Source organism: Tachysurus vachellii, chromosome 20 (assembly GCF_030014155.1).
Source record: "Tachysurus vachellii isolate PV-2020 chromosome 20, HZAU_Pvac_v1, whole genome shotgun sequence".
In the NCBI taxonomy this organism is placed as follows: Eukaryota; Metazoa; Chordata; class Actinopteri; order Siluriformes; family Bagridae; genus Tachysurus; species Tachysurus vachellii.
Genome location: NC_083479.1, coordinates 11,901,209 through 11,926,571, shown reverse-complemented (window position 1 = coordinate 11,926,571; position 25,363 = coordinate 11,901,209). Strand labels below are relative to the sequence as shown.

The following is a 25,363-nucleotide window of genomic DNA, read 5'->3' as shown; positions in this document are numbered from 1 at the left end:
ATGTTCTTATTAAAGTGTCCATTGACTATCATAATAATAATAATAATAATAATAATGCTATTATGTGTCATAATAATGTGTTGTAAGCAGATCCCTCACCCAAGCCTATGTGCTTGTGTCTCACCCACAGCTCTGAGAGACAACCGGATTGATTTGATCCGAGCCTCATGGCAGGAGCTCACCATCAGCATCCGCGAGGTTGCGCTCGGAGACGAAGGGCTATACACTTGTTCTCTCTTCACCATGCCTGTCAAAACAGCCAAGGCCTATCTGACTGTACTGGGTAAGAACTACATGCATGTTACTCAAATCCTAACTTTCTGCTTATCCCCAAAGTGAAACCGTCAGTTAATGTTGAACATAATATTGAATCATTTTACTATTTTTATATTCAACCAAGAATTTTCATCTTTCACACCTTAGGGTAAAGAAATATTGCTTTATTGTTGCAGAATTTTTAGGTCCCTTTTAATGAGTGGAGGAATCTCTGAAAAGCCTGACAGGAAACCAATATCACCACACCAGATTCCTGCAATATTAGTCTCTTTGAGCTGATAGATAATTAGATTTCAACCTCATAAAGTGCTGGGGATGTAACAGATCTAATGTTGTTGAGGATCTGAGTTTAATGAGGCAAATTCGAGCCGTCGGAGGCTATCAGAGAAAACTAGCCAGAAGACAGTTTAATTAGTCTTTTCTGTTAAGTTTTTTTCCCTTTACTTTGTCAGGCGAAAGTCAAACAAATGCCATTGTACTGTTACTGTATGGCATTCTGGGTAATGTCAACACAGCCAGCCCACAAATATGACTTCATTCCTAATTAGGTACCCAATCACTTAGTATAATTTTAATTATGCACTGTATGCCATTAAAATCATTACTGTTTGTGTGTGTGTGTGTGTGTGTGTGTGAGAGAGAGAGAGAGAGAGAAGAAGCTCACAAAATTTAAAGATTACTCATTGTGATTCAGGGTATAATTTATTCACTGTCCATGTTTAATGATGTAAGAAATATATATAATTTTTAAATTGATAATTATCCACCATTTCAATTCACAAGGCACGTTCTAAAACAGCTTTTAAAACAGTGATTAAGGTTGGTGACATTATAAAACAAGAGATTTGAACATTAATTACCACTTCAATTAATCAAATATATGAAATGCCTGAAGTCATGATCTCTACCTTGACTTGTTGCATCGATTGCTCACAGTTCACTGCAGGTTGTGATAGTATGCAATTAGAAAAAAGGGTTAAGATGATTAGGATTAAGGATATATATATATATATATATATATATATATATATATATATATATATATATATATATATATATATATATATGTGTGTGTGTGTCAGAGCAATCCAAATACTGACATCCCGATTATCTCTGCTTTAGATAATAAAGCTCTCACTAATCTGTAAGCCTTCTAAACTAACACAAGCAGACATAAGGAAGATCAGCAGTGCAGCGTCTGAGCTTATAGTTTTCTGGTCATTTTTAATGCACAGTGCACATACTGTATATCGTTTATGCTTTTAATGTGATTTTAAATAATAAAGCATTCAGTTTTACTCATTGAGGCACAATTTACACATTACAAAAATATTTGATGATATTTTTCTTCAGACTAACAAAAACCTAACATCGTTTTCCCCCAATTTGTCATCAGTAATGTTTCTTATTTGTTAATTTTTTGTTTCTGCTCCTTTGAATCATTACCTTTGAATTATCCCAATAAAATTGGTTCATGTTTGCTTATAATCAAGATCTTTATGAGAAAAAAAAAAAGAGAAAAATCATACAGTCTCGTCTGTGGCATTTTATGAGCCACGTCATTGTTACGACGCAGAATTTGATATTTAAAACCGTCTGTAAATTCTGAAATAGAGAACACCTTTTCTTATTTAAACAAGCGCATCTGTAGTTGAAGTAAAATAATGATAAGTTTAATGAAATTCATCAATGTCACAACCTCCATTTTATCAAAGATAAAGTTTTACTCTGAAATGCTGTTACAATATGATCAAATACCAACTATGAATAAAAGGTCCAAATTCAAATTAACCTCGGTGGAGGACAATGCCCCAGGCAAAACTGGAGGATTTAAGCATATGATAGTAAAATACTGATAAAATATTTCAACTGTGTTCATGTTCAGCTGCAGCAGCTTTAGAAATAGCTTCTTTAAACTTTACACTTGGTCTAGGGGCTTTTTCCCAAATTGCCATAGCCTTAAGGCTGCTTTTTCATAGATCACATTGAATAATGACTTTTGTGGTCCTGTTATGTGATTTTTAGCTACATCATTTCACTTTTCCACATTTTGGCTAATTGCAGCTTAGTTTTGGTTTACTTTCTCTGAGCATGTGTGCATCTTTTACTGTCCTTTTCTGCAGGGGTACCAGAGAAACCAGAGATCAACGGTTTTACTAAGCCAGCCATGGAAGGAGACCAGCTCACACTGACATGTGTGACTTCGGGCAGCAAGCCAGCCGCAGACATCAGGTGGTTCAGGAACGAGAAGGAGATTAAAGGTAGAGAAGTGTGGATGAGCGTTCAATTTGTGTTCAATCCTGATTAATCACGATATTACATCAGGATATTTGCATGTGGTCAAGATTTGTTTCATTTATCTCTCTGAGTTTTATATTTAAAATGGCAGTAAATTTCAGCTTTAACACACTCAGCTTGTATATCAGTCACATACAGTATCATTTGTGCTAACAGCACTTTCACTCTCATTAGAAGTCTCATTAGAAGTTTAATCTATTTTGGAACAATAAAGTATTTAAATTAGGTTTTAGAACCATAATGCATAAGCCAGATGCAAAAGGATTAAGCGAGACTCCTTAAGATGGCATGAGGAAGAAACTTGGACAGGAACCAGACTCAAAACAGAACCTATCCTCTTCTCCCTGACACTAGATAGTGGGATTATAAATCATTACTCTTCTATAACTGTATACTATAATGTCATACAATACCAGTTATGTTGAATGGAATGAATGAGAATATTGTTAATTAGTGCCTTGAGATTTTAATGATTTATTGTGTTTAAATGATTACAGATTAAAATCTTAAAGTATGCAGGTGAGGTCATGAACAAAAGTAAGGGTGGGACTGTAAACTCTAATCTTGAAGTTTTCCATGTGGACCCTTCCACAACAACTAGTCACAACTGGATAAAGCTCTGAGAAGTATTAAAGCATTCTGATGAATGCCGAATGACTCGACAGCTCACTCCCAAACAGTACATATAAGGTGTCGACATACATTCTGTATACAGCTAACTGTATCATAACTCTGTAAAGCTCTGATCAGCGGTAAATCTACATAATAATGATGCATCTTTTTGACAAATTCTAAAGTATTTTTCAAATTCTGTCACAGAAACATCTGTATCAACAGTAGACTATATTTCTGGTAACTGGCTTCATTTTCTTAGTAATTATGATTTAAGGTAGTTTCTTGTCAGTCATTTGTTATCTTTAGACAGTAGACTGTATGATTAGCATGAGCCATTCTCTGAGTATTTATGCATGCAGTGTATAAAGGTAGAAGGTAAAAGATAGAGTAGTAACTGGAAGGTGGTGGAACGTTGAGTGACCGAAGCCTGGTTTTCTTCGCTGTGCATTTAAAGAAGGAAGCATTGATTGCCTTAGTTTGAGCACTGTGCATTGCTCTAAAAATACAGCTGTTCTAATTTGCAATGAGACCGTTCTCCACGCTGTGTGATTATTGCGTCACTGCCGAGTGAGAAGTGAGAGGAAACTAAGTTGGCTGTTCATTTCCTTGTTAGGACTTCATGCTTGAATAAAGGTTTCTGGTTTGGTCCAAGACTTTTTTTTGCAGAACTCTCTTGGATCGATTTGTTTAAGACTGTGTCAGCACCTGAAATAAAAGCCTTGTTTCTGAGCTGAGGGTAAATGGAATAAAACAGGATGCGGGGTTAAGGTTGTGTTTGCTTTACGTAATTATAAACTTGTGTATACTAACAGGACCAGCTAAGACTGATAAGCCTTCTATTACTATCAAGAAACATAAATAAATAAAAAATATTCTTATTCTTCTCGTGATAATATTAGCCATTGACAAATGGCAGTGGACCCAAAAACTATAGTACCACCTGTGGCGGTAAGAAAAAACACACATATAAAGTAAAGGCAAGGGCTTGTGTGTTCTGGGTTAAGTGTAAACTAGTAGCCTTTCCTGAGACTCAGTAATAGCCTTTTAGAGCTGAGTTTCAAAGTTATAAGAGTTTACAGTATGGTACTGTAAATAAAGTCCATGGACCGTATTCACGAAAATTCTTAGTGCAAAGAGTTGCACTTTCTTTCTTTCTTTCTTTCTTTCTTTCTTTCTTTCTTTCTTTTCACTCTGAGCATTAGTTTCGGGAATCACACCTTTGAACCTTCTCAGCTGCAAATTTAAAATGAAATCGCTGAAAAATATTTTTATCTGTTTTAATGAAAACAACAGGATTACATATCATAAATTATAAAACTACGATTTTTAAAATAAAAATTTCACTTGCAGGTTGAAGCTTAATCTTTATTTGTGCCACAAACTCAGAACAGTAATTATAGTCATCAGTAATCACCAACCCACCCACTACACGGAAAAAGACTGGAACAATGTAGTTAAAGATAACATCTGACAGTGGATTTAACAAGGACATGATACTTATCTGAAGTCGGATTAGATAAGAAATAGATAGAGATCTACATGTTTAACTGTAATTAATAATCAGATATTCAAATAGCATTCAGTGACAAGCTTCAGGAAAACGGAATGACACAAAAATAAGATTTAGCAGAGGAATATTTATTTATGAGAGATTGCTGATGCTGTAGATGGAAAAATCAGCTTATTTAGTGTAAATCCTTTTAGATACTGATGCTCTGATTTGCTCTGCATTGACATATGAAAAATCTGCAGATAAAATCCAGCTCTGGTGAAGAAGAATTAAAGTTCTTATTAACAGCGTTTGTTCTCAAGTTGTAATGAAGGTGTTGTGAGGGCCAGGAGAATATTTATAGTGTAGGATGTGAAAGCAGGCGTTGCTTCTAAAAAACATCCTGTTAAATGATTTCATGTGAATTTGTCCTCACTAGTTTGCTTGTAATTGGATGTAGGGTTCTCTTTTACTGGATTTCATATTTATATGAAATCAGCTCAGGGTCATGGTTTGACATGGTCAGTTTCCACAATATCAACTCTCAGCTTGACTTGAGGCTATTTTTAAATTATATAAATATATTGGGAGCTTTAACAACTAGATAAGTGTTTGTGCTGTTCTTCAAAAATACTCTTTGTTTAACTGCTTTATTCTTCTTTTTAGGGCTTGTCTTCTTTATTCATCATTCAAACACATTCTGTATTTGCTAGATGTTTTTTCTATTGTGTTTTGGTTTGGTTTGTTTTTTTTCTCCACCAAAAGTCACAGGAGAATCTCATCCATCCTGCTCTTGAGACTAGTTTTATTTGAGGATTTATGAGCAGATGGCTTGAATCAGATTCAGCATGGGATACGATGTGTAAATATGTGTTGTGTGCCACTCAGCATTGTCAATCTAAACTCCAGTTCAGGGGGAACATTATGTTCACTGTGCTCACTTCCCTGTGGTGGAAGTTTTCATCATCAACACATGCTTATGAAACAGAGATAGATGGATTCAATAACACAAGGAATATTTTCTGATATGCAGAATTCTTTTGTATGAAAAAAGAAGAGGAAGACAGAAAAAGCATAAGCTTAAAACACATAATAATTCTGTCTTTAGGATTAATACAGTATGTGAATGCAGAAGTATAATAGGCACAGGAGCGGTAAATTTGCTAGTATTTGTGATTGGTTTTTGTGTGTTTGTGTGTGTATGTGTGTGTGTGTGTGTGTGTGTGTGTATATGTAGACACATGCACGGGGTGAAGTGACAGTTTCTGTCATCACTGATTTCAGCACCTCTCCACCACACTCATGGCGTTTATTTTGGAGCCCCATTCAGGGAATAACAGTCACATGGAAGCAAAACATCGGCATTCTGGCTTCTATTAAATTTCAAGCCTCTGGTTTGCAGGCCATCTCTTTTCTCTTCCCTTTTCTTCTTTTTTTTTTTTTCAAAACAGTTCCCCTGTGCCTCTTACCTCGCCCAGCAATAAGTCTGTTTTTTTTTCCTCTCTAAGCAAATCTTCTGAGATCTCTGAGATCAAATATTGCAGAGTGCTTCAGCAAAAGACCTCTCTCTTTCACACACTCTTTTTTGTGTGTGTTTATGTCTGTCCATGTGTTGTTTCCCTTTGTCACAGTTCACTTCCATGCAACAGCTGAATCTTTATTCTTCCTACAAAATGAATTAAAACATCCATATAATGGGAAAATCAATAAGCATTAAAAACAGAGTTCTGCTAACACACTAACTCAGTGTTTGTTCCTGAGTGATGAATAAAACATGGCCTGTGATCCTGCTCTCTATCAGATGCCAGCCTTGCACTCCTCCTCACAGTCCTCTACACAGCGCAAAGCCGATACACAACAATCTTAAGGATACTGAGACATATTTGCATCAAACAGCTTATAGAGTTTGAATGTACAATTGCTTTTTCATGCTTATCAGATGTATGGACTTTTTGCACTGCATGGAGCAGATCAGCCAGTTGGAAAAATATTCTACAGCTCCACTACACAATTCTCTGTAAAGACTACAAACTGTTTCAGGACGCAAACACGGTTGAGTTTGTGGAGGCACACTAACTAATTTCACAGTCCTATAAGCACAGCATACAGCAATATGTTTTGAGCATTTGTGTGTAATATGTGTTTTATTGAGCCTAATGGAGTCACCATGATTAGACTCCAGTATAACACAGTGATTGTCCAGTATAAAACAGCGATGCTCCATTATAACATTGTGATCCTTAGTAAAAAAAAAACAGTGATACTCCAGTATAACCCAATGATGCTCCGGCATAACCCAGTGATGCTCCAGGATAACACAGTGATACTCCAGTATAACCCAGTGATGCTCCAGTTTGACCCAGTGATGCTCCAGTTTGACCCAGTGATGCTCCAGTATAACCCTGTGATGCTCCAGTATGACCCATTGCTACTCCAGTATAACCCAGTGATGCTCCAGTATGACCCATTGTTACTCCAGTATAACCCTCTGATGCTCCAGGATAACACAATGGTGCTCCAGTATAACCCAGTGATGTTCCAGTATAACCCATTGATTCTCCAGGACAACCCAGAGATGCTCCAGTATGACCCAGTGATGCTCCAGTATGACCCACTGATACTCCAGTATAACCCTGTGATGCTCCAGTATAACCCAGTGGTGCTCGAGTATGACCCAGTGATGCTCGAGTATGACCCAGTGATGCTCCAGTATAACCCAGTGATGCTCCAGTATAACCCAGTGATGCTCCAGTATATCCCAGTGGTGCTCCAGTATAACCCAGTGATGCGTCCGTATAACACAGTAATGCTCCAGTGTAACCCAGTGGAGCTCCAGTATAACCCAGTGATGCTCCAGTATAACCCAGTAATGCTCCAGTATAACCCAGTGGTGCTCCAGTATAACCCAGTGGTGCTCCAGTATAACCCAGTGATGCTCCAGTATAACCCAGTGATGCTCCAGTATAACCCAGTGATGCTCCAGTATAACCCAGTGATGCTCCAGTATAACCCAGTGGTGTATATTTATAATAAACATAATATATGGAGTACAAATATTAATAGGTCTGGAACAGATGGTAGCTTAATTAATATGGCCCTTGGTATCAGCTCTTGATCTCTGCAGAAACAGTATTGATCTGGAATTCTCCATGGAGCAGATTGAGAGCTAATGCAGAACATCCTTGGGCACACTTTTGAACCCTAAATGGGAAACAGGACACCTTTCACACCTCAGACTGTCTCACACGCCTGACAGACATGTGTTAATGAGGACTGCAATTGTGCAGTTGTGTGCGTCACTGGGACAGACAGCAAGAGAAAGCGAGTGAACAGGGGAATGAGCATCTACTCACAGCAAGCTAGCATCTTCCTGATGCTTTCAATACGTCAAGTGGAGGATGGGAGCTGGGGTACTTCTGTCCACAGAAATGCATAGATATGCTAATGCTTATCCCTCCTGTGTTAGTCAAAGAATGGAGCAGCAGCAGTGTGGGGTTTAACAGAGCAAAGAATTTTATTGCATTGGCAACATCTGGCTCGTAATGTATGACCATCATGTCCTGCTGAGCCGATATTGTAGGAAGTGTACTGGGTTGCCAATTAAGTTCAAAATCAAATCAGATTTATATGATTTTCATAGTCAGAAATGAACTGCACTGACATGCACTAATATCAAGACTTTCTCTTAGAAAACATTCTTATCATGGGGTCAAGAAAAGAGTCAAGATGGGTTCCTTGACCATCACAAAAATGTAAGCTAGTGGTCTTGTAAATCCTGTCAGATGCCACTGTGGCTGAATTCAGTGGAGAAATAATGATAATTCAGGTTTATACAGTATAATTAATTCAGTTTGTGATCACATACTGTATCTATTTCCAGCAAATTGCAGCATCACATCATTATCAAAACAGAGAACAGTATAAACACAGTGTGTACTTATGACAGAGGATAAAGTTTAAAATGTTAAATGACCTAAAATGACATTAATGTCAGAACTGACTAAATAAATCAGTGTTTATTTTCATATCAGTGTTAACATGAACACATATCAGTCAAGTGAAGAAATGATAAACGTGTTTCCTAAACATGTTGTTATATAATTATATCAGTCTTTAAGCCACTGGTTGAATTGGAATAAATTACTTCACCTTTGTTTTTAACTCGAATTTCAATTATCATAACTTTATTTGCTTTTTAGACATGTACAAGATAATACAAGATATATATTTCAGTTGTTTTCAGAACTGTAGTGTTGTGTCGAAAATGTCAAACTTTGACCACGTGTATGGTGTAAAGCTGCCACTTATCAGCGTTATATGTTAATGACTACATTTTATAGTATTAAAGTCACCCCCTGTGGTGTACAGATTGAGACACAGCCTATGACTTACTGTATTAGCTCTTTTGTAGTGTTGGGGAAAAATTAAGTAAAAAGAGCTCTGATTTGTTAAATTATGTCTCATTATTATTATTATTATTATTATTATTGTAATTATACCCACAGTGTATGTTTAATACAGTCAGGGGTATGTAATCTCTGGGTGTGTAAGCTGTGTGGCTGTACCAGCAGGAGTCTTCTGAGCCTTATGAAAGTGGCTACATTATGTGAATAACAGGAAACTGTTGTGTTTGTGGTGTGAAGATAGATAATAGAAATGAAGAGAGATTATTAATGCCAACCTGGCTCTGACAATCACGCTGCCATATCTCAGTCTGATGTTGGAGGCTCCTGGCAGCAGTGAAATGCCTTGTGTGGATTAGACAGATAATATTACTGAGCAAGAGAAGAGCGAAAGCAATACAGTGGAGCTCGTCTCGCCCAGTCACACCTCCTCACATGAAAGATATATCATTCATTATCACTGTTTTATAATCACTGGAGCTTTTATCTGTCTTTTTATTTATAGATGTCTTGTGTTATTTACTCTTGCATGATTAATATCAGTATTGTCCTTTTTTATTATGTTCTGATCTAGGTTTAACATTCTTATTTGTTTTTAATATTTTGTTCTGTAGAAGATGAATACATGAAATACAGAAATCTCAAAAACAAGTTTCAAAACTATGTCGTAGCAAGACGTGTATCCATGCAATGGTTTTATACTTTAGCTTTAAAAAAACTGACTTTAGCTTGTCTTAGTACCCAAAGGTTCGTTACATACAGATTTAATTTTGTCCTGCACATGTCAGCAAGGTTCACTTAATGAGTCAGTTATCAAGTCAGTTTTCATTTCAAACAATAGCTAAGTAGCCAGGCTATTTTAACATCAGCTAGGTGTTGTTAGCTTCTTATGTTATACAGTTTATGACTTTCATTTCATTAAGATGACTTGGTTGAAATTGATTGGTATATATTGACTGACATATAAATTTATCTAAATATAACATAAAATATAGAAATACTGCATTAGTATCATACCGTGAGAGACAAGACAAAAGTTATATATGCTTTATTCAGGCAAATCATAATCTAGGTTCATGGTGGATCAGAAGGCAAGGGGTAAAAACAAGAAGGCATAGTTTACAGACGTTAAACAAGAATACGCCATCATCAAAAATGAGGGAAACAGGCAAGTTGAGAAAAAAAAATAAATTCAATCATACATAGAGCTAGGAAAATAAGGTTCATGATTAATGGCACAATAAATCCTTGTTCCAGCACATAGACATGTCATGGCATACATGGGCAAAACAATTAGGGACTAACACAGTACTGAAGAGCACAATCAGGAATAAATCAGCAACTAGACAGGGGGCATGACTAAAACAGGAACCATCAAACAAGCACACTGTGTAAAAATAATATAAAATTAAAACATTAAAAGAATTTGTTGTTATTTGTTAGAAAAACACTTATTTATTTATTTATTTATTTATTTATTTATTTATTTAGTTAGTTAGTTAGTTAGTTAGTTAGTTAGTTAGTTACATAAACTGACATTAAATAGACTGAAAAATCAGTGCAGGTCTATTTGTAAGATAGAATTAGGATAGAATGTGCCTATAGAAGTGTCTCAGTACTGCTCACATTGTTGCCTGTCTATGTTTTTAATGAGTCTTTAATAGAGTTTAACCCCAAGGCTTTTTTTTCCCTTTAATCTGGATCTTTAGGATATTGGTTGGACTTTGGGACTGCCTTAGGAAATCCAAGTCTAAATTTTTGTTTGTACAATTCTTGACATAACACTCCATAGTGTGTTTATTAGCCTTTGATAATCTCCATCATAAGCAACCTTACCACAGATACACAGAAAATGTGTAATACATTTATTAGGACATAAATAAAGAATATATATAATATGAATATTTATAACATGAATGTTATAAGCTCTGTATGATTTTTATATTTTTGTTGCACAGCTTATTTTCTCATAACACTCACACCCCTACCCACCACCACCCCCTCTCTCTCTCTACCAGAGGATAAACTGTTTGACTCTTTGTGCAACCTTCTTCCCTCCTGTTGATATGAATGCCTTGTGGTTGGAAATGAGTATTTAAATTCCACTCTGCTTGCAGCAAAAATGAAATGCTAATCTTTCGCCTCTTCTTCCACCTTTCCTGCCTCACTCTGTATTGACTTATTCTTTAGCTGTATCTCTGAATACCACGAAAATCTGGTGAGGCATAGTCTTAAAAGTAAAATTAGCACTGCGAAAGAAAACTATGATTTACACTAGCTTGTATCCAGGTATGAATATAATTTTCAAATGTAGTGTGTGTTTACAGATTGGTATTTGTGTGTGTGTGTGTGTGTGTGTGCGTGCGCGTGATGAGTGTTAGTGTACGTCAGTGACACTGTTGATTTTCCTTCATAAATATTAATGTTAAACATGTTGACCTTAATTTTGAACCTGTCTGCTACGGCATCTCCTACTTTGAAAGAGGCTGAGAGATAAAGCAGGATGTCAGTCTACTCCATTATGCAGATTAATTCCAAACAGATGGATGGATAGATGATTGGATTCTATATCATCATATAAGCTGGGTTTTCATTTAAGTTCAATGTCAGTAAATGGAAACGTGAAAGAATATTTTTTCCAGATTATGAAAAATCCTAAAAATGGTGTAATGTGATTAGTGTTTGCAGCACAGTGGTGCTCCTGGGTCCACGCCTTGATCTGAGCTTGGATTACTGTCTATGTAGAGCTTTCTCTAAGATCTCTAGTTTCTTCTCCCCCAAACATGCTGGCGTCTCATGCAAGAGTCTGGCTTTCCATCTAGGGTGTGTTTATGGGATAGGCTTTGGATTGTCTGTAAAGATTAAAATGTTTCATAAATGCATGATGGTATTCAAATGGATGTCGCACTCCTGATCGTTCATTTGCAAGAACAATGTAAAAGCAGGTAAACTGACAATGCAGAGCTTCGCTACACCAACCCTTTGCGAATAAGATCCCTGTTCTAGATCATGTACTGTCTATACTATCAGCAATAATGAAAAATTGATAACTGATTTTAACTGATAAAAGGCACATTCAAGTACTGATTAGGAATATGGCTTGTTTAAAGATTTGGCTCATGCAGCATTGCAGATGAAATGTGTTTATAGCACCAAATGGAAGCTCTAAGCTGAGAGTAAGAAGTTGATTGATCATCAGTCGATTTCGTTTGCCAAGGGCAGTTTTAGTTGATCTCCATTCTAAGGCTTTTAGCTACAGATCTATTTTAAGTAGATACTGGAAAATGTACTGCCATTTCCACTACAAACCAAATAAAAGTTGAATAATGACACATCTTACCTTCATTCATGTCACACTGAAATGAATACCAAAATTATACTTTTTTATGCCATTTCAGAGTTTCTGAATGTAGCCAGGAAAATAGACCAACACAGGGTTACAGGGAGCATGGAGTCTATCCCAGAGGGATCTGGGATGATCTAAAGAAAACCTTGAATCATGGAAAAATTCGTATTATAATTCTTATAGAAAATATGTGATAGTTTTCTGAGAAGTTATCTTGTTATCTACATACTGAATTTCCACAAGATAAGATACTACATACATATATGACTACCTACAACTACTAAATATAAAGATGAACTAACAAACATTTTAAAATGTACATACATACATACATACATACATACATACATACATACATACATACTGTACATACATACTGTACATACATTCATACTGTACATACATACTGTACATACATACATACTGTACATGACAATGTGTGGCATCCTTTTACAACACAGAGGAACATCCTCATGTGTGATAGCAGCATTGTTTTGTGAATGCTAAACAATGTTTATCTTCTGAATTTATCATTTGTTCTTACAGACAAAACAGATTAGAGCTTATAAGGTCGATTGACAGTTTGTAAGTGATAGACATTCAGACAATCATAGTCAGACTAATAGACAAAAAGGCTCATAAGCTATAGAAGTACTTGACATTCAGTACAACCTTTTATTTTGAATTCAGCCAAAGTTTACATTTAAATTTACATGTAGTTCATTTTAAATGCTTTGTACTGTATGGAAAGCAGGCTGATCAAATGAAATGTGAATGTAAATAAGCAAAGTGTTACATTGGTTTAGCTTTGAGACATTTTAGTATTCTGCCCAAATCTTCTCCACCAACTCCGTTTATCAGATGGCTTTGTTTAGTCTTTAGTGGTAAATAATAAACTCTGATTATGAATATGGTGCAGATATTGAAATAATATTTAATATCAATTATTGTTATTCCACTGAAAATACTATTTAGTACAAAATACCACTTGCCTAATATTATATAGTTCCTCCTTGTGTCCCCCTTGTGTTACCAAAACAGCTCTGAGTGGTTGAAGCATGTACTCCACACCACCTCGGAAGGTGTGCTGTGCTATCTGGCACCAAATCATTAGCAGCAGGTCCTTTAAGTCTGGTAAGTTACATGTTGGGGCCTCCATGGATCAGACTTGTTTGTCCAGCACATCCCACAGATGCTCAATCAGATTGAGATCTGGGCAATTTGGCGTCTTAAGTCCACACATGGAACTCTGTGTCATGCTACTCAATCCATTCCTGAACAGCCTTGCCAGTGTGGCAGGGAGCATTATCCTCATTATCCTGCTTAAAGAGACCACTGCTATTAGGGAATACCACTGCCATGAAGAGGTTTTCTTGGTCTGCAACAATGTTTAGGTAGGTTGTATGTGTCAAACTAACATCCACATGAATATTTCCTTCTGCTGGCTTGCCTTTTTCTCATAATGCATCATGTCTTCTCCGGGTAGGTGATGCACGTGTGCATGTGATTTTTCAGACAGGCTATCTTCTTGCTTTGCAGCATGGACCAGTTCTGATGCTCATGTGCCCATTTGGCAAAGAATAGTGGTCAGCATGAGCACTCTGACTGGTTTGTAATTACACAAACTCATATGCACAAGCTGAGATGCACTGTGAATTGTGACTTTCTATCATAGACAGCATTACATTTTTTAGCAATTTGTGTTACAGTAGCACTTCTGTGGGATCAGACAGAAGGGCTAGCCTTTGTTTCCCACTCGCATCAGTGAGTGTTGGGCACCCATCATCCTGTCACCGGTACACCATGTGTCCTTCCTTGGACCACTTTTAGTGGGTTCTAACCACTACATATTGGGAACACTCCACAAGGCCTACTGTTTTGAAGATGCTGATATGATACTGAGAAGAGATGATAGCCATCACAATTTCGTCCTTATCAAAGACATTCATCACCTTGCCCATTTTTTGCCCTGGCTTTTCACTTGCTGGCTAATACAGTATATCCCACCCCTTGACAGGTGCCACTGTAATAAGATAACTTCACCTTTCATGATGTACTTTATATAACACTATAATAACTGCATAGATATCTATACACAAAAAAGGAGCAGACCAAACAGCATATAAAATGTAATAATAAATAAAACATTAGAAATGCTACCATTTAACTTTGTTGTATTTAAAATATTTTGATAATTTAACCCTTGTTAATTATTATTTATGATTATTGTCACTTTGCCCTTAAAAAGGAATGGGGAAAGAAATATAACTGTCGAGAAACCCATGAGAAAGCCCTTTACTATTCAACACTATATGGACATTTAAGATGCTTTTATGTGTTATAAAGAGCACATTCTGTGTAGCATGGTTCAGTTATATAGGCCAAGTATGAAGATCAGCTGAAGGCCAATGTTAATATTCATCTTCTATAAGCTGTTGCATGTGAAGGTTCTATTTCTATGACACTAATTACTGATAATGTTGCTAATTACGGCCACTTATTATGCATTAAACAAACAAACAAAAATGTCGTATTCTCAGTATATTCAGTTGTACAGTATGTTCATTTAATTAGCTTCCCTTGAGATAAAGAGCACAACAGTTGGTTATTTACAATAAAATTGTTGTTTTACAGGCGCAAAAGAGGTAAATGCCAGCGGGAAGACATTCATGGTCCGTAGCTCGGTGCAGCTGAAGGTGGACAGGAATGATGACGGTGTGGCCTACACATGTAAAGTGGTCCACGAGGCACTGCGGTCTATCCAACAGCAAGCAACCGAGGTGTTGGAAGTGCACTGTAAGTCCATTATTATAGCTTTCATTATTTAATTTCTCCATGATCTGAATGTCTATTATTTATTTTTATTGTCTATTTTATTTATATTTTTTCATTATATATAGCAATTATTATTTTTATTATTAAGTTGTATATATTAATTATATATTAATATAATATTATATATTATATATATAATTGTATAAAATATGCTCTAGAGATTATTTTATCCTCCTACACATTAAAACATGGTAGCTTCTGTGCATTATGTGTATTTTTCTCTTTAACTCCAATTGTCATGACAAGTTTTGGCTTTTGTTTATATATTTCAAAAATACGACTTAAAGTTATCCGTTGTCTTGACTACTTGTGAGATAAAAACACAACAAAACACAAACACAGTGAATTTCACTCACTTCACATTCTTTCACCATATTTTGATTTAATTTATTTCTCTTGAATATATATTGTTTCCAGGTTCATAGCTTCAGTTTTTTGCTATCATTCAGTTGATTAAATTAGCCATTATAAATGACATTATGATTATAGATTTCTCTAAATAAATTTACACATTAGTGTGATTTTGTCATAGAATAAGCATCAAAATGCTGGTTCTGGTATGCTGGTTCACCTGCCAGCTCTCACCTAACACATGACACCTAACAGCTAGTGTGAAGGCCAACACATGCTTCTTCTGAGAAATATATAGTCATCCAACCTTACCTTTTATAAACCCATGCAGCATCACAGCATCACACACTCAGATGACATGACTCACTGGCACCCATGATTTTTACTGTGATTGACTCTAACCACCCAGAGAACACGGCCAATTTTGCTTCCTTGTCTTCCGGCCATGAATAATTGGGATTCAAAATCATGATCATCCAAACGATAGGACAAACTTTTCTGTTGCGCCTCTAAGGAGCACCATTCTGTTCATTTATAGATTAGATGAGAAGAGAAATCATGGAAGAGAGAGAGCATAGAGGAGAATATTTATTAGTCACCATCATGATAAACACTATCAATGGGATTAAACTAATATTTTTAGAAAGCTTTTGTATCGTTTTTTTTTTTGTATCTCTGCAGAACCAGAACTGTGGGTCACTCCTGTGAATTGCTCTGGATAAGACCTGCTGCTAAATGCTGTAAATGTTAATATAAAATTGTGAATGCCATAAAAAGTGCCGGGAACATGACCACAAAATAAATTATGCCTGCTTACCATCATTATCTTTCCACACATTAGTCTTTTGAAAATTCACTTCCAAATTAGCATTACAACCTTATTTTTCCTCTTTTCCCTCTGTGGATTCTTGCGTAGTTCTTCTGAAGCAGAATTACTGCTGTTCTTGAATTGAACGGCAGAGAAAAACAAATCCAGATCAATATTTTAGTATGATTTTCTCTACAGCCCTGCAGTTAATCAGTAATTACTAATGATGTGCAGAGGCCATTAAAATGAAGTGTTACAGTTATACTTTATGTTCAGGGTGTAGAACATAGTTTGTGTTATGAATATATCTATACAGTGGGCTTCTTTTTGCTGGCTAATGGCTAATTCTTTTGTCTGTCCATGCAGATGCTCCTCGTGTGGAGATCAGGCATTCTCAGTCACTTCCACAAGAAGGAGATATTCTCAAACTGGAATGTGTGTCTAACGGAAACCCCTCGTAAGTCTATCACTCTGTCTAATACACCGTTTCACTGGTATTCTCCGTGATATCTCCCAATCAGGATTTTGCATGTTATAAATTCTAAATCAACTGTGCCATGAATATGCTTGTGTGTGTTTGTTACTAAAACCTTTGAAAATCTAGTCAGGAACTTTGTTCTGTTTGGCCTTAACAAAATATTTGCAGACTATGATTGTTAAATGAGGCCCAGTAAGACTTCTCCTTTGCAGGATCATGTTATACGTGTAATAGACACAACATTTCCATTTGAGGTTCCAAAATCAGTTTGGAAAAAAACACCTTTGTTCATTTTCACCATGTTTCTCAGGCCAGACCCAGTGAAATGGACGAAAGATGGGGGCAAACTGCCAGACTTGGACCGTGTGATTGTTGACGGCAGAGATCTCACTTTCATATCCTTAAATAAAACAGACAATGGCACCTATCGCTGTGAAGCCAGTAATCATCTGGGCACCAACCATGCCGAATATGTGCTCTTCGTGTACGGTGAGTGCAAAAAAGGCTAAAAGAGTGTGACCATGTTAAAAAGGGACCCATGTGATGTACAAAAATAGGTGCCTGGTGATTTATATTTCAACTATTTTAAACATTCCCCCATACCACGCTGTGTCTGTAAAAATCCAGCCCATACATTAGAATATGTTTTATGATACTTTGAAATCGATTGAAAAGAAGTGACCTTCTTGTGTTTTACAGAACCTGATTCTAAAGCTAGCACATATAGAACAACATTTAGAGGTTAATACTGTGGAAAACCCATTAAAACTTTGCAAAATACTTTAATAACCAGATCATGTAGTTTCGTTATTATAGCTCAGTGGGCAGAGAATGACCATATCTTGTGCATGCAGAACGCTTAATACATCGGGTATCAAATACATAGGGTTTTGAGAGTCTATGCCTGCTACTACTGTAGGTCATTTATTATCTATTGATTTTTGAATATGAAGAAATGCTTCAAATTTCAATCTCTTCTATTTAAAGAATTGCATTATTGCATGCTGCTCGTAAGCGAATCAAGTCACAAGCCACAATTCACAAAATCTCCATCTAACCAAGCCTACAAGATCTGCTTCTTTTGAACTCATTTCTGTGCTCATTCTTGTTTTTGAGATTCTGATGGAGAATTAATGAGCACAAAGTGTATTATGTAGAGGTCCCGGCAGGTGACAGTAGAAATGTCAAAGCAATATAAGGACACAGATACTGTAACTAAAGCCCTTAATGATGTTGGCACTATAAAGCCTGACAACTTCTTGTAAGAATAAGCTAACTGCATATCACAGATTATAAAAAGCACCTAGGCAGTACTGTTAACTCCTTGCTTAATCCTGGCAGTGATATAGCCTGGTACATGTTTTTTTTTTTTGTACAAATGGTGGATACATTTTTAATTTGCCTACAATATATTTTTCAGCAATTCTTAGAATTACATACATCACAAATTCATGTAATAAACTGATTACCATTAACACAATAGTGAGCACTTTTATGACGTTGTGAATTTTTAAAATGGATTACTTTGGTCATGGCGGTATTTTTTATTAGAGTAAACCTAATCATAAGTCATACTGTACAGTATCAATCACCATTAACTTTTTTTTTATTATTAACAAGTTCCTTTAACTTATTTATGTCTCTGCTACTGAAGTTACATTTCCTCGAGTCTCAAGCTTTTTAATTATTTAAACCACCATCTTCAAACAGAGCACACTTTGTTCATGCTTCTAGGTGCAGTTTGTGTGAGGAGTTACAACCTTAGGAAAACAAAATTCAATGTTAGATGTATTATGAGCACATTTGCAGCCGCATCTAGTCACATTTTGTGCCGCAAAACATTTCTTCTCCTAACATGTACACCTTAGCGTTCCAAGCAGTAGTTAATACCGGCACATGGTAGAAGGACGTTCTATAATGTTTGTGCATTTTCTGCATTATTACAGGCTAGAAAACTCTCCAGTTTGAGTGCAGTCTCTAATAAGTGACACAAGCATACAGAAAAATTTGGAGTTTGTTTATTGCAATAGATGAGAAATGATTTCTCAAAGTTTCTTCCATAGACTGATAAAGAGCAACTCATGGTCAAAATAAATAAGTTACCACTCAGATGATATGAAATTATTTGAATGCATTCCTTCGTCTAAACTTTCCAGGGAAAAAGCAGGTTGCAAATGCTTTATTTCACCCTCATGTTCTCACATTCGCTCCTGAAAGACATGAGAACTGTGTTGCTCCTGTGAGAACAGAGTGTGTTTGAAAGAGCAGACTTATTAGAGAAAGAGCAGACTGGTGCTTCACCTTATCAGCCTTCGTCTAACTTTAACAGCAGGCCAAACACATTTTATGCATTTCTAAGGATTGTGTGTCCTGTTTGAAACAAGCTGCTGGGGCAGAATCAGGATTAAGAAAATCCTGAATGCGACCTGCCATTTTAAAAGCTAGGGTCACTCAATTTCAGCTATAGCACAAGGTGATATTTAGTTTAAACTTGATTGGCATGAACTTTACTTTGACTTTTCCTTTCTTTTTTTAAACATTACATAGCAGAACAGCATAGACCAAACTGCTCAGTTCTTATAATCAATTCTAAAATTTTGGGCTTTTTAGTTGTTTATACAGCAGGTAGCTCTAGTCCAATAATTTAATTGGACAAGCAGTAATCCAAGGGTGCTGATATTTAGTTTAACAGCACTGGTACATTTCTCTATTTGTATTAATCTGCTTGTCTGTGGAAAATATTTGGCAATCTTCTTTTTGTAAAATTGAGTAAATGAATGTAAAATATCATTTACTCAATATGAAATTGTTGTTTATAAAACTGTTATGAACTTACAATCATGCTGTTGTAGTGAACAGCACTCTTGCTTGTCCGATTTTGTTTATTTATGTGACATTTAAAGCGTTTATTTATGTGGCATGTATTGGACAAGTTAACAGATAAAACTTTAACCGGAATTGTCATAGAATTGATGATTTCTACTACACTACTGCTACTACTACGTTACTCTTACTATTATACCACTACACTGTTACATCTACTACTAATAATGACACTACTGCTACTATTATACTTCTCCTAATACTACGACTACTACACCTACTACAAATACAACACTACTTCTGCTACTATGACTGCTACAGCTATTTTTACCACAATACATTATTACTACAGTTATACTACTAGTGCTATTACACTACAATAGCTACTATTCTACTGCCACTACAAACTACATCTACTACTAATACTAAATTACTGTTCCCACTACTATTACTATTACTTCTACCAATACACAGCTATTATAATACTACATCTACATACAGCTACATTTAATTTTATTACTACATTACAACATTATTTCCACTAATTGTAGAACTGCTGTACATTGCACTGTTCAGTTTTCTCACATCCCTCTGGCTTTACTGGTTAAATAAAATAGTAAAATTTAGAGGTTTAATGAATATTTGTTCCGGAATGATCTTTAATCTGATTTTGTTATCATTTATCCATCATTAGTTATATACGTTCTATTTTAATTTGCATGATATATTCGAGATAAAGCATTTCTGTTGCATATGTTCCATTGTTATGTTGATGTTTTTATTTTTGCTTTGTTTTTTTGTTTGTTTGTTTTTTTTGTGTGTGTTTATGTCTGCGTCCGTCCCTGTGCATTTGTTTGCGTGATGTGTTCCATTGACCAGATGCCCCCACTACACCCTCTCCATCCACAACTCCTCCCCATGTAGCCATCCTCCCAGACACTACCGATCCATTAGACTTCAAGCCCGACTCTGCAGTCACCGGTCAGAGAGGTACAGTAACCCCACCACCCTTCCACCACTTCCTCTTTGTCAAACACAATCATTTCACAAATCTTTATAGTACCTGAAGTCTATTACCTACCTTTTGTTACATGTTTGTGCTAACCAGTGTTTTGTTCTGCCTCCATCTTGGTGTTCCTTGCCTCTGTTTTTTTTTTATGTTTTTTGGAGCTCTGTGTTGACATTCAGCTCATGTGCGTACCACATGTGCTACTCATTTTGTATCACATCATATTTACATCTACAGTATGGTACTGGAAATGGACAAATGGTGTCTTGAAAAACCCTGATGGCTCCAAAATCACAATAGTAGCAAGGGTAAAATATAGAGAGTGTCAATATTTCCAATTCAGAGAGTAACTCCAAAGAGTAAACAATAGTACAACTCAAAGATCAATGCATACAGTAGTAATGGCATTTAGCATAAACATGGCTCACACCTTACACACATGCTATGTTTGGCAAGACTTCACAATGCTGTATTATTAACTGTCCTTGCGTCTTAGTGCCTCCCAGGGGCGGTTCTAGACCTTTTTTAGGGTGACTCCAGCCCCCCTGTCTGTGATCTCAGCTACCCTAAATCTATAAGCATAATTTTTTCCTTCAAAAATAAAAAATAAAAATTAGGTTAAAATGCAGGACATGTCGTCAATGGGAAAGAAAATTATTTATCAGTTTGATCCAAGAGCGATTTTTTTTACTTTGCTTTTACTCGCGTGTGTTGTAGTCTTTCAATAGTGCGTCATCAGCTGTCTGCTTTATTAGAACGGAGAAGCACAGGAACGCGCAGCGTGCACGCACAGTCAGAGCTGGAGGCGTTTATCTATAATGTTAATCACCGGAAAACCGCAAAGACGGTAACCAAAAGCAGTGAAATTTCACTATTCTTATTGATGGCACAAACAAAATATCAATGCAAACAATCCATTCAGTACTAAATAAAAATAACATTTATTGATTTGGTCTTTGTCTTGTGAATATTTTTTTTATTAATGACTGTATTCATTTTATTCATTTGTAGAGAATGCAAACATACATGAACTGATTTTATTCAAGATTGGCATCATTACATCATGCATAAAATTTTGGTGTCCACTTTTGCCATTTTAAATAATACCATAACTTTTGTCTTTCTATGTAGTCATATAATATATAATATAAAACTCTTCTTGTTTTAAATTCTCACTGAGGGCTAAACCCCCTAAAGGTGGAATCCTAGAACCGCCCCTGGTGCCTCCCTCAAAAAAGAAAATCTGAACGGAAAGTAGACAATGTTTTTTTTAAACATAGATATATTTATAAGAATTTTTATTCAAAGATGCTTAGGTAATATAGAATATTTGTTTAGCATTGATGTTTATTATTGTTCTATAAGTATACCAGTAGTGTATCAGTGTATCCTCACTCTAGAAGCTTTCTGTCTCATCTCTCCTCGTTTTGTCTGGCCACACTTGAACAATTGGTGCATCAATTTGATTACAGGTGAAAGAACGTAGAATCAAGAAATCAAGGAGATTTCAATTAAAGCTTTGGAAAGCACTTTAGGCTTCATATAAAAGCCTAGATATGGTAAGCTAGAATTCATAAGAGGGAGACATCTGCTGGCAGGGAGGTGTAACATCACCGCCTGGGTGTCATCCCATAGGAACTGTGGACCTCATAAACTTCATCTTTTCTTCCAGCTTCTTTGATATGTAGTGATACGTAACAGAAATTGTATCATGTGAAAAACAAATCCCACTGGTGTCTCATTATTTTGTTTTTTTCTGTTTTAAGCCTGGTATATATAGATTTCTCTGATTTATAACAGACATTACACGTTCTCCCTTTGGCCTCTGCCTGGGGTTGTTTGAAAGTCTTCCCATTTATTGAGTTGCACAAGAGACACAGTGCAGCTGGTAGAATGGCTTCCGAATAACCCCGAAACTCTGTAGGTTTGTCAGCTGGTTTGCGTCAGATGCTGGGCCCGCACTGTAAGAAATTACTTTTGGCAACTGATATTGCATCATTTAGCACTAAACTATCTCTCTTTCTGCTGTTTTCATGTTAAGCAGAGGTTCTTTGTACTTAAAGAAATGCGTTCTCCGACATGTTATGCCATTTTAGCTATTTCTTTCAGCCTACCAGTCTCTAGCCTGCATAGACAAGCAGCCCTTTATAGCCCCTGTACCATAAAAGGTCTAGAGTGTTAACTGCACTTATTTCCCTCGGTGCATTAGCCGCCCATCTCAGCGTCTGCGATCAATGGTGGGATTTCAGCAGCGGGCAGTCGGGCTTAATGAGCATAATAACTCTTCCGCACAGAAACGACGAACCCAAACGATGTCATCAGAGCAGCTCTCATCCGCGTTAAATCTGCCAAATGCATTTTTATGGCTTGCAAATTAGCCGTGACCTTATGAAGCTGAAAGGTTGAATAAAGTTCTTGGGTTTCAGGGAATTTTTTAAATATTTACAGCTCACTTTTCATAATCAGTGCGTGTCCGCCCTATCTCACACCCCCACAGCATTATCATCCCACTGAGGCACTTCCACAGACATAGTGATTGGTCATGCCTTTTGTCTCAGGGTGGGCAGAAGACAAAGTGCAAATCCATCTTATTCAGGGAGGGCAGGCTTCTGGTTCATAAGCCAGGGACGTAATAGGACAGAAAATATGGGAGGAAAACAAAACACTGTCGAAAAGCTGTTTAATTGCAACAAAACTTTATTTTAAGTTGTCCGATTTACTTCTAGCCTTTTTTCTTTCGCCATGTATTTTTTTTTTACTGGATGACATGCATTCTTCCTGCAAAGGAAGAATTTATAAAACTGCAGCAGATGATTTTTGCAGTACAGATGTTAATAGAGCATTTTAATAACAGGATTTATATTCCCTGTTAACCTCTTCACCCCACCATTCTGTTGATGAATAAAATCCCAAATGTCTTTAAACCATCAAATTTTAGTATGGAATGGATGCAATTAATTTCCAGTAAAACTACAGACCTTGGGCTAACTAGAGAGCACCAGTGTGTCACCAAACTCCTGCGTAAATTTGAATCTAGTATTGTATATGTACATACAGTGGTATATGATTTAATGGATAAGTCCTTGCTTTCTTTAAAGGGAAAAGAGCATAAAATGTGTTTTCTTTTTTTTTTTACATCCATATTTTCTTATTTGCTATTAACAAATGTTATTTTGGACTTTTGCCATGTTTTATTTGCCATATATTATTTTGCCTTATTTTGTTTTTTTGGCATTATTCAGAACTAATATACACAGAATGGTATAAAGTGAAACTGACTTCTGACTATAGATTACTTCTGACTATAGATTACTTCTGACTATAGATTACTTCTGACTATAGATTACACGTCATCAGTTTTTTTTGGGGTTGGCTGACACATAAATAACTTGTCATCAGTTGTCATTGAGAAGGCACATTTGAAATACGGTAGCAATTGTGATAAACATGATCTAGATTACGTTCCCAGTTAATGATTTTTGAAAATCATTTTTCAGTGTGTGTGTGTGTGTGTGTGTGTGTGTGTGTGTGTGTGTAAAATGGAAATACACCCTAGGTAGGTGTATTGCAAGATAGCACACACACATTGGACACCTACGGACAATTTATCAGATTCAGTCCAACTATTGGCACATTTTGGGAGAAAACCAGTGGACAAAAGGAGAACATGCAGAAAACCTTCACACAGACAGTAACCTGAGCTCTGGATCAAATTCGGGGACAAAACTGTTTTGCCACTGTATTGCCCGTGTCTTATTACAGGCTTGGGTTGAGGCAGACCCATCAATCAAATTGACCTCAGACTGACAGGGGTAATTTTGTTGGTTTTGTGAAGCAGTTTTAAGGTGTTAATTTTGGGGTTGAGTGATTAAATCAAACAGTTTCCACATGGCTAGTGTTCCATCTCCAAATAAGGTGGAAACATATGCATCTTCGTACACTGAGCAGATATTCAGTGAGCACACAGCATGCATGCTCAACAGGGGTGTAATGGGCTGACAGCAGCAGGCTGGACGCGCCCTTGTTCATGGGCTCTGCTCCCAGTGAGACACAAACAAATGAGGAATCCTCCAAACACCATTTGCAAGTTCAAGCGTTTTGTTCCTTAGTGGCTGGCTTTGCTCATCCAATTAGGACTCTACATGGGGCCTTGTCCTCCTTTTCCCTCCTATCTCTACAGCTCAGGTGAGTGCTATACATATGTATGCGAGAGCATTGGGGTCCATTGCAGAGGTCCAGTACTGGCTGGTCAGGTGGAAGACCAGGACTTTGCACACTTCCTGCAGCTTAAACACAATCAGCTTTGACTTCACTTTAAGGATCTGAGTGATTTCACATTGAGAACAGGCTTCCTAAAGAAAATAAGAGAGGTCAAGCAACTCCGAGTACACCTTTGAAGATATAACGCTTTTATCCTCAGTAAGGAATTAGGGATTTTAGCTGCGGTATTGATTTAGCTCAGTTTTCCGCTGTTCCTGACAGAAGGGCAGAACAAAGTGGCACAGTAGGGAAAAAAAATGGCTCCTCTGAGGTTCGACAAAAGGCAACTGCTAAAAAAACAGCTTTGTTTAAAAGAGGTACGGAAAAGTTGGCTGCCATGTCTCTCTAGGGAAGATTATTATGGAGACAGCT

General features: G+C 36.5%; 1 protein-coding gene across 4 annotated transcripts in view; it reads left to right on the top strand.

Moving 5' to 3' along the window:
* The window catches only part of cadm2a (cell adhesion molecule 2a), a 336,792-nt gene that overhangs the window by 301,247 nt on the left and 10,182 nt on the right, over window positions 1-25,363 (top strand). For 3 of the 4 annotated variants that reach the window (XM_060896234.1, XM_060896233.1, XM_060896236.1), the window contains 6 exons: window positions 131-283; window positions 2,400-2,537; window positions 15,062-15,223; window positions 16,788-16,878; window positions 17,210-17,388; window positions 20,602-20,712. In XM_060896234.1, the coding sequence (XP_060752217.1) occupies window positions 131-283; window positions 2,400-2,537; window positions 15,062-15,223; window positions 16,788-16,878; window positions 17,210-17,388; window positions 20,602-20,712 (834 nt within the window). The remainder of the gene's footprint in view (window positions 1-130; window positions 284-2,399; window positions 2,538-15,061; window positions 15,224-16,787; window positions 16,879-17,209; window positions 17,389-20,601; window positions 20,713-25,363) is intronic. The other variant, XM_060896235.1, reaches the window with a different exon arrangement.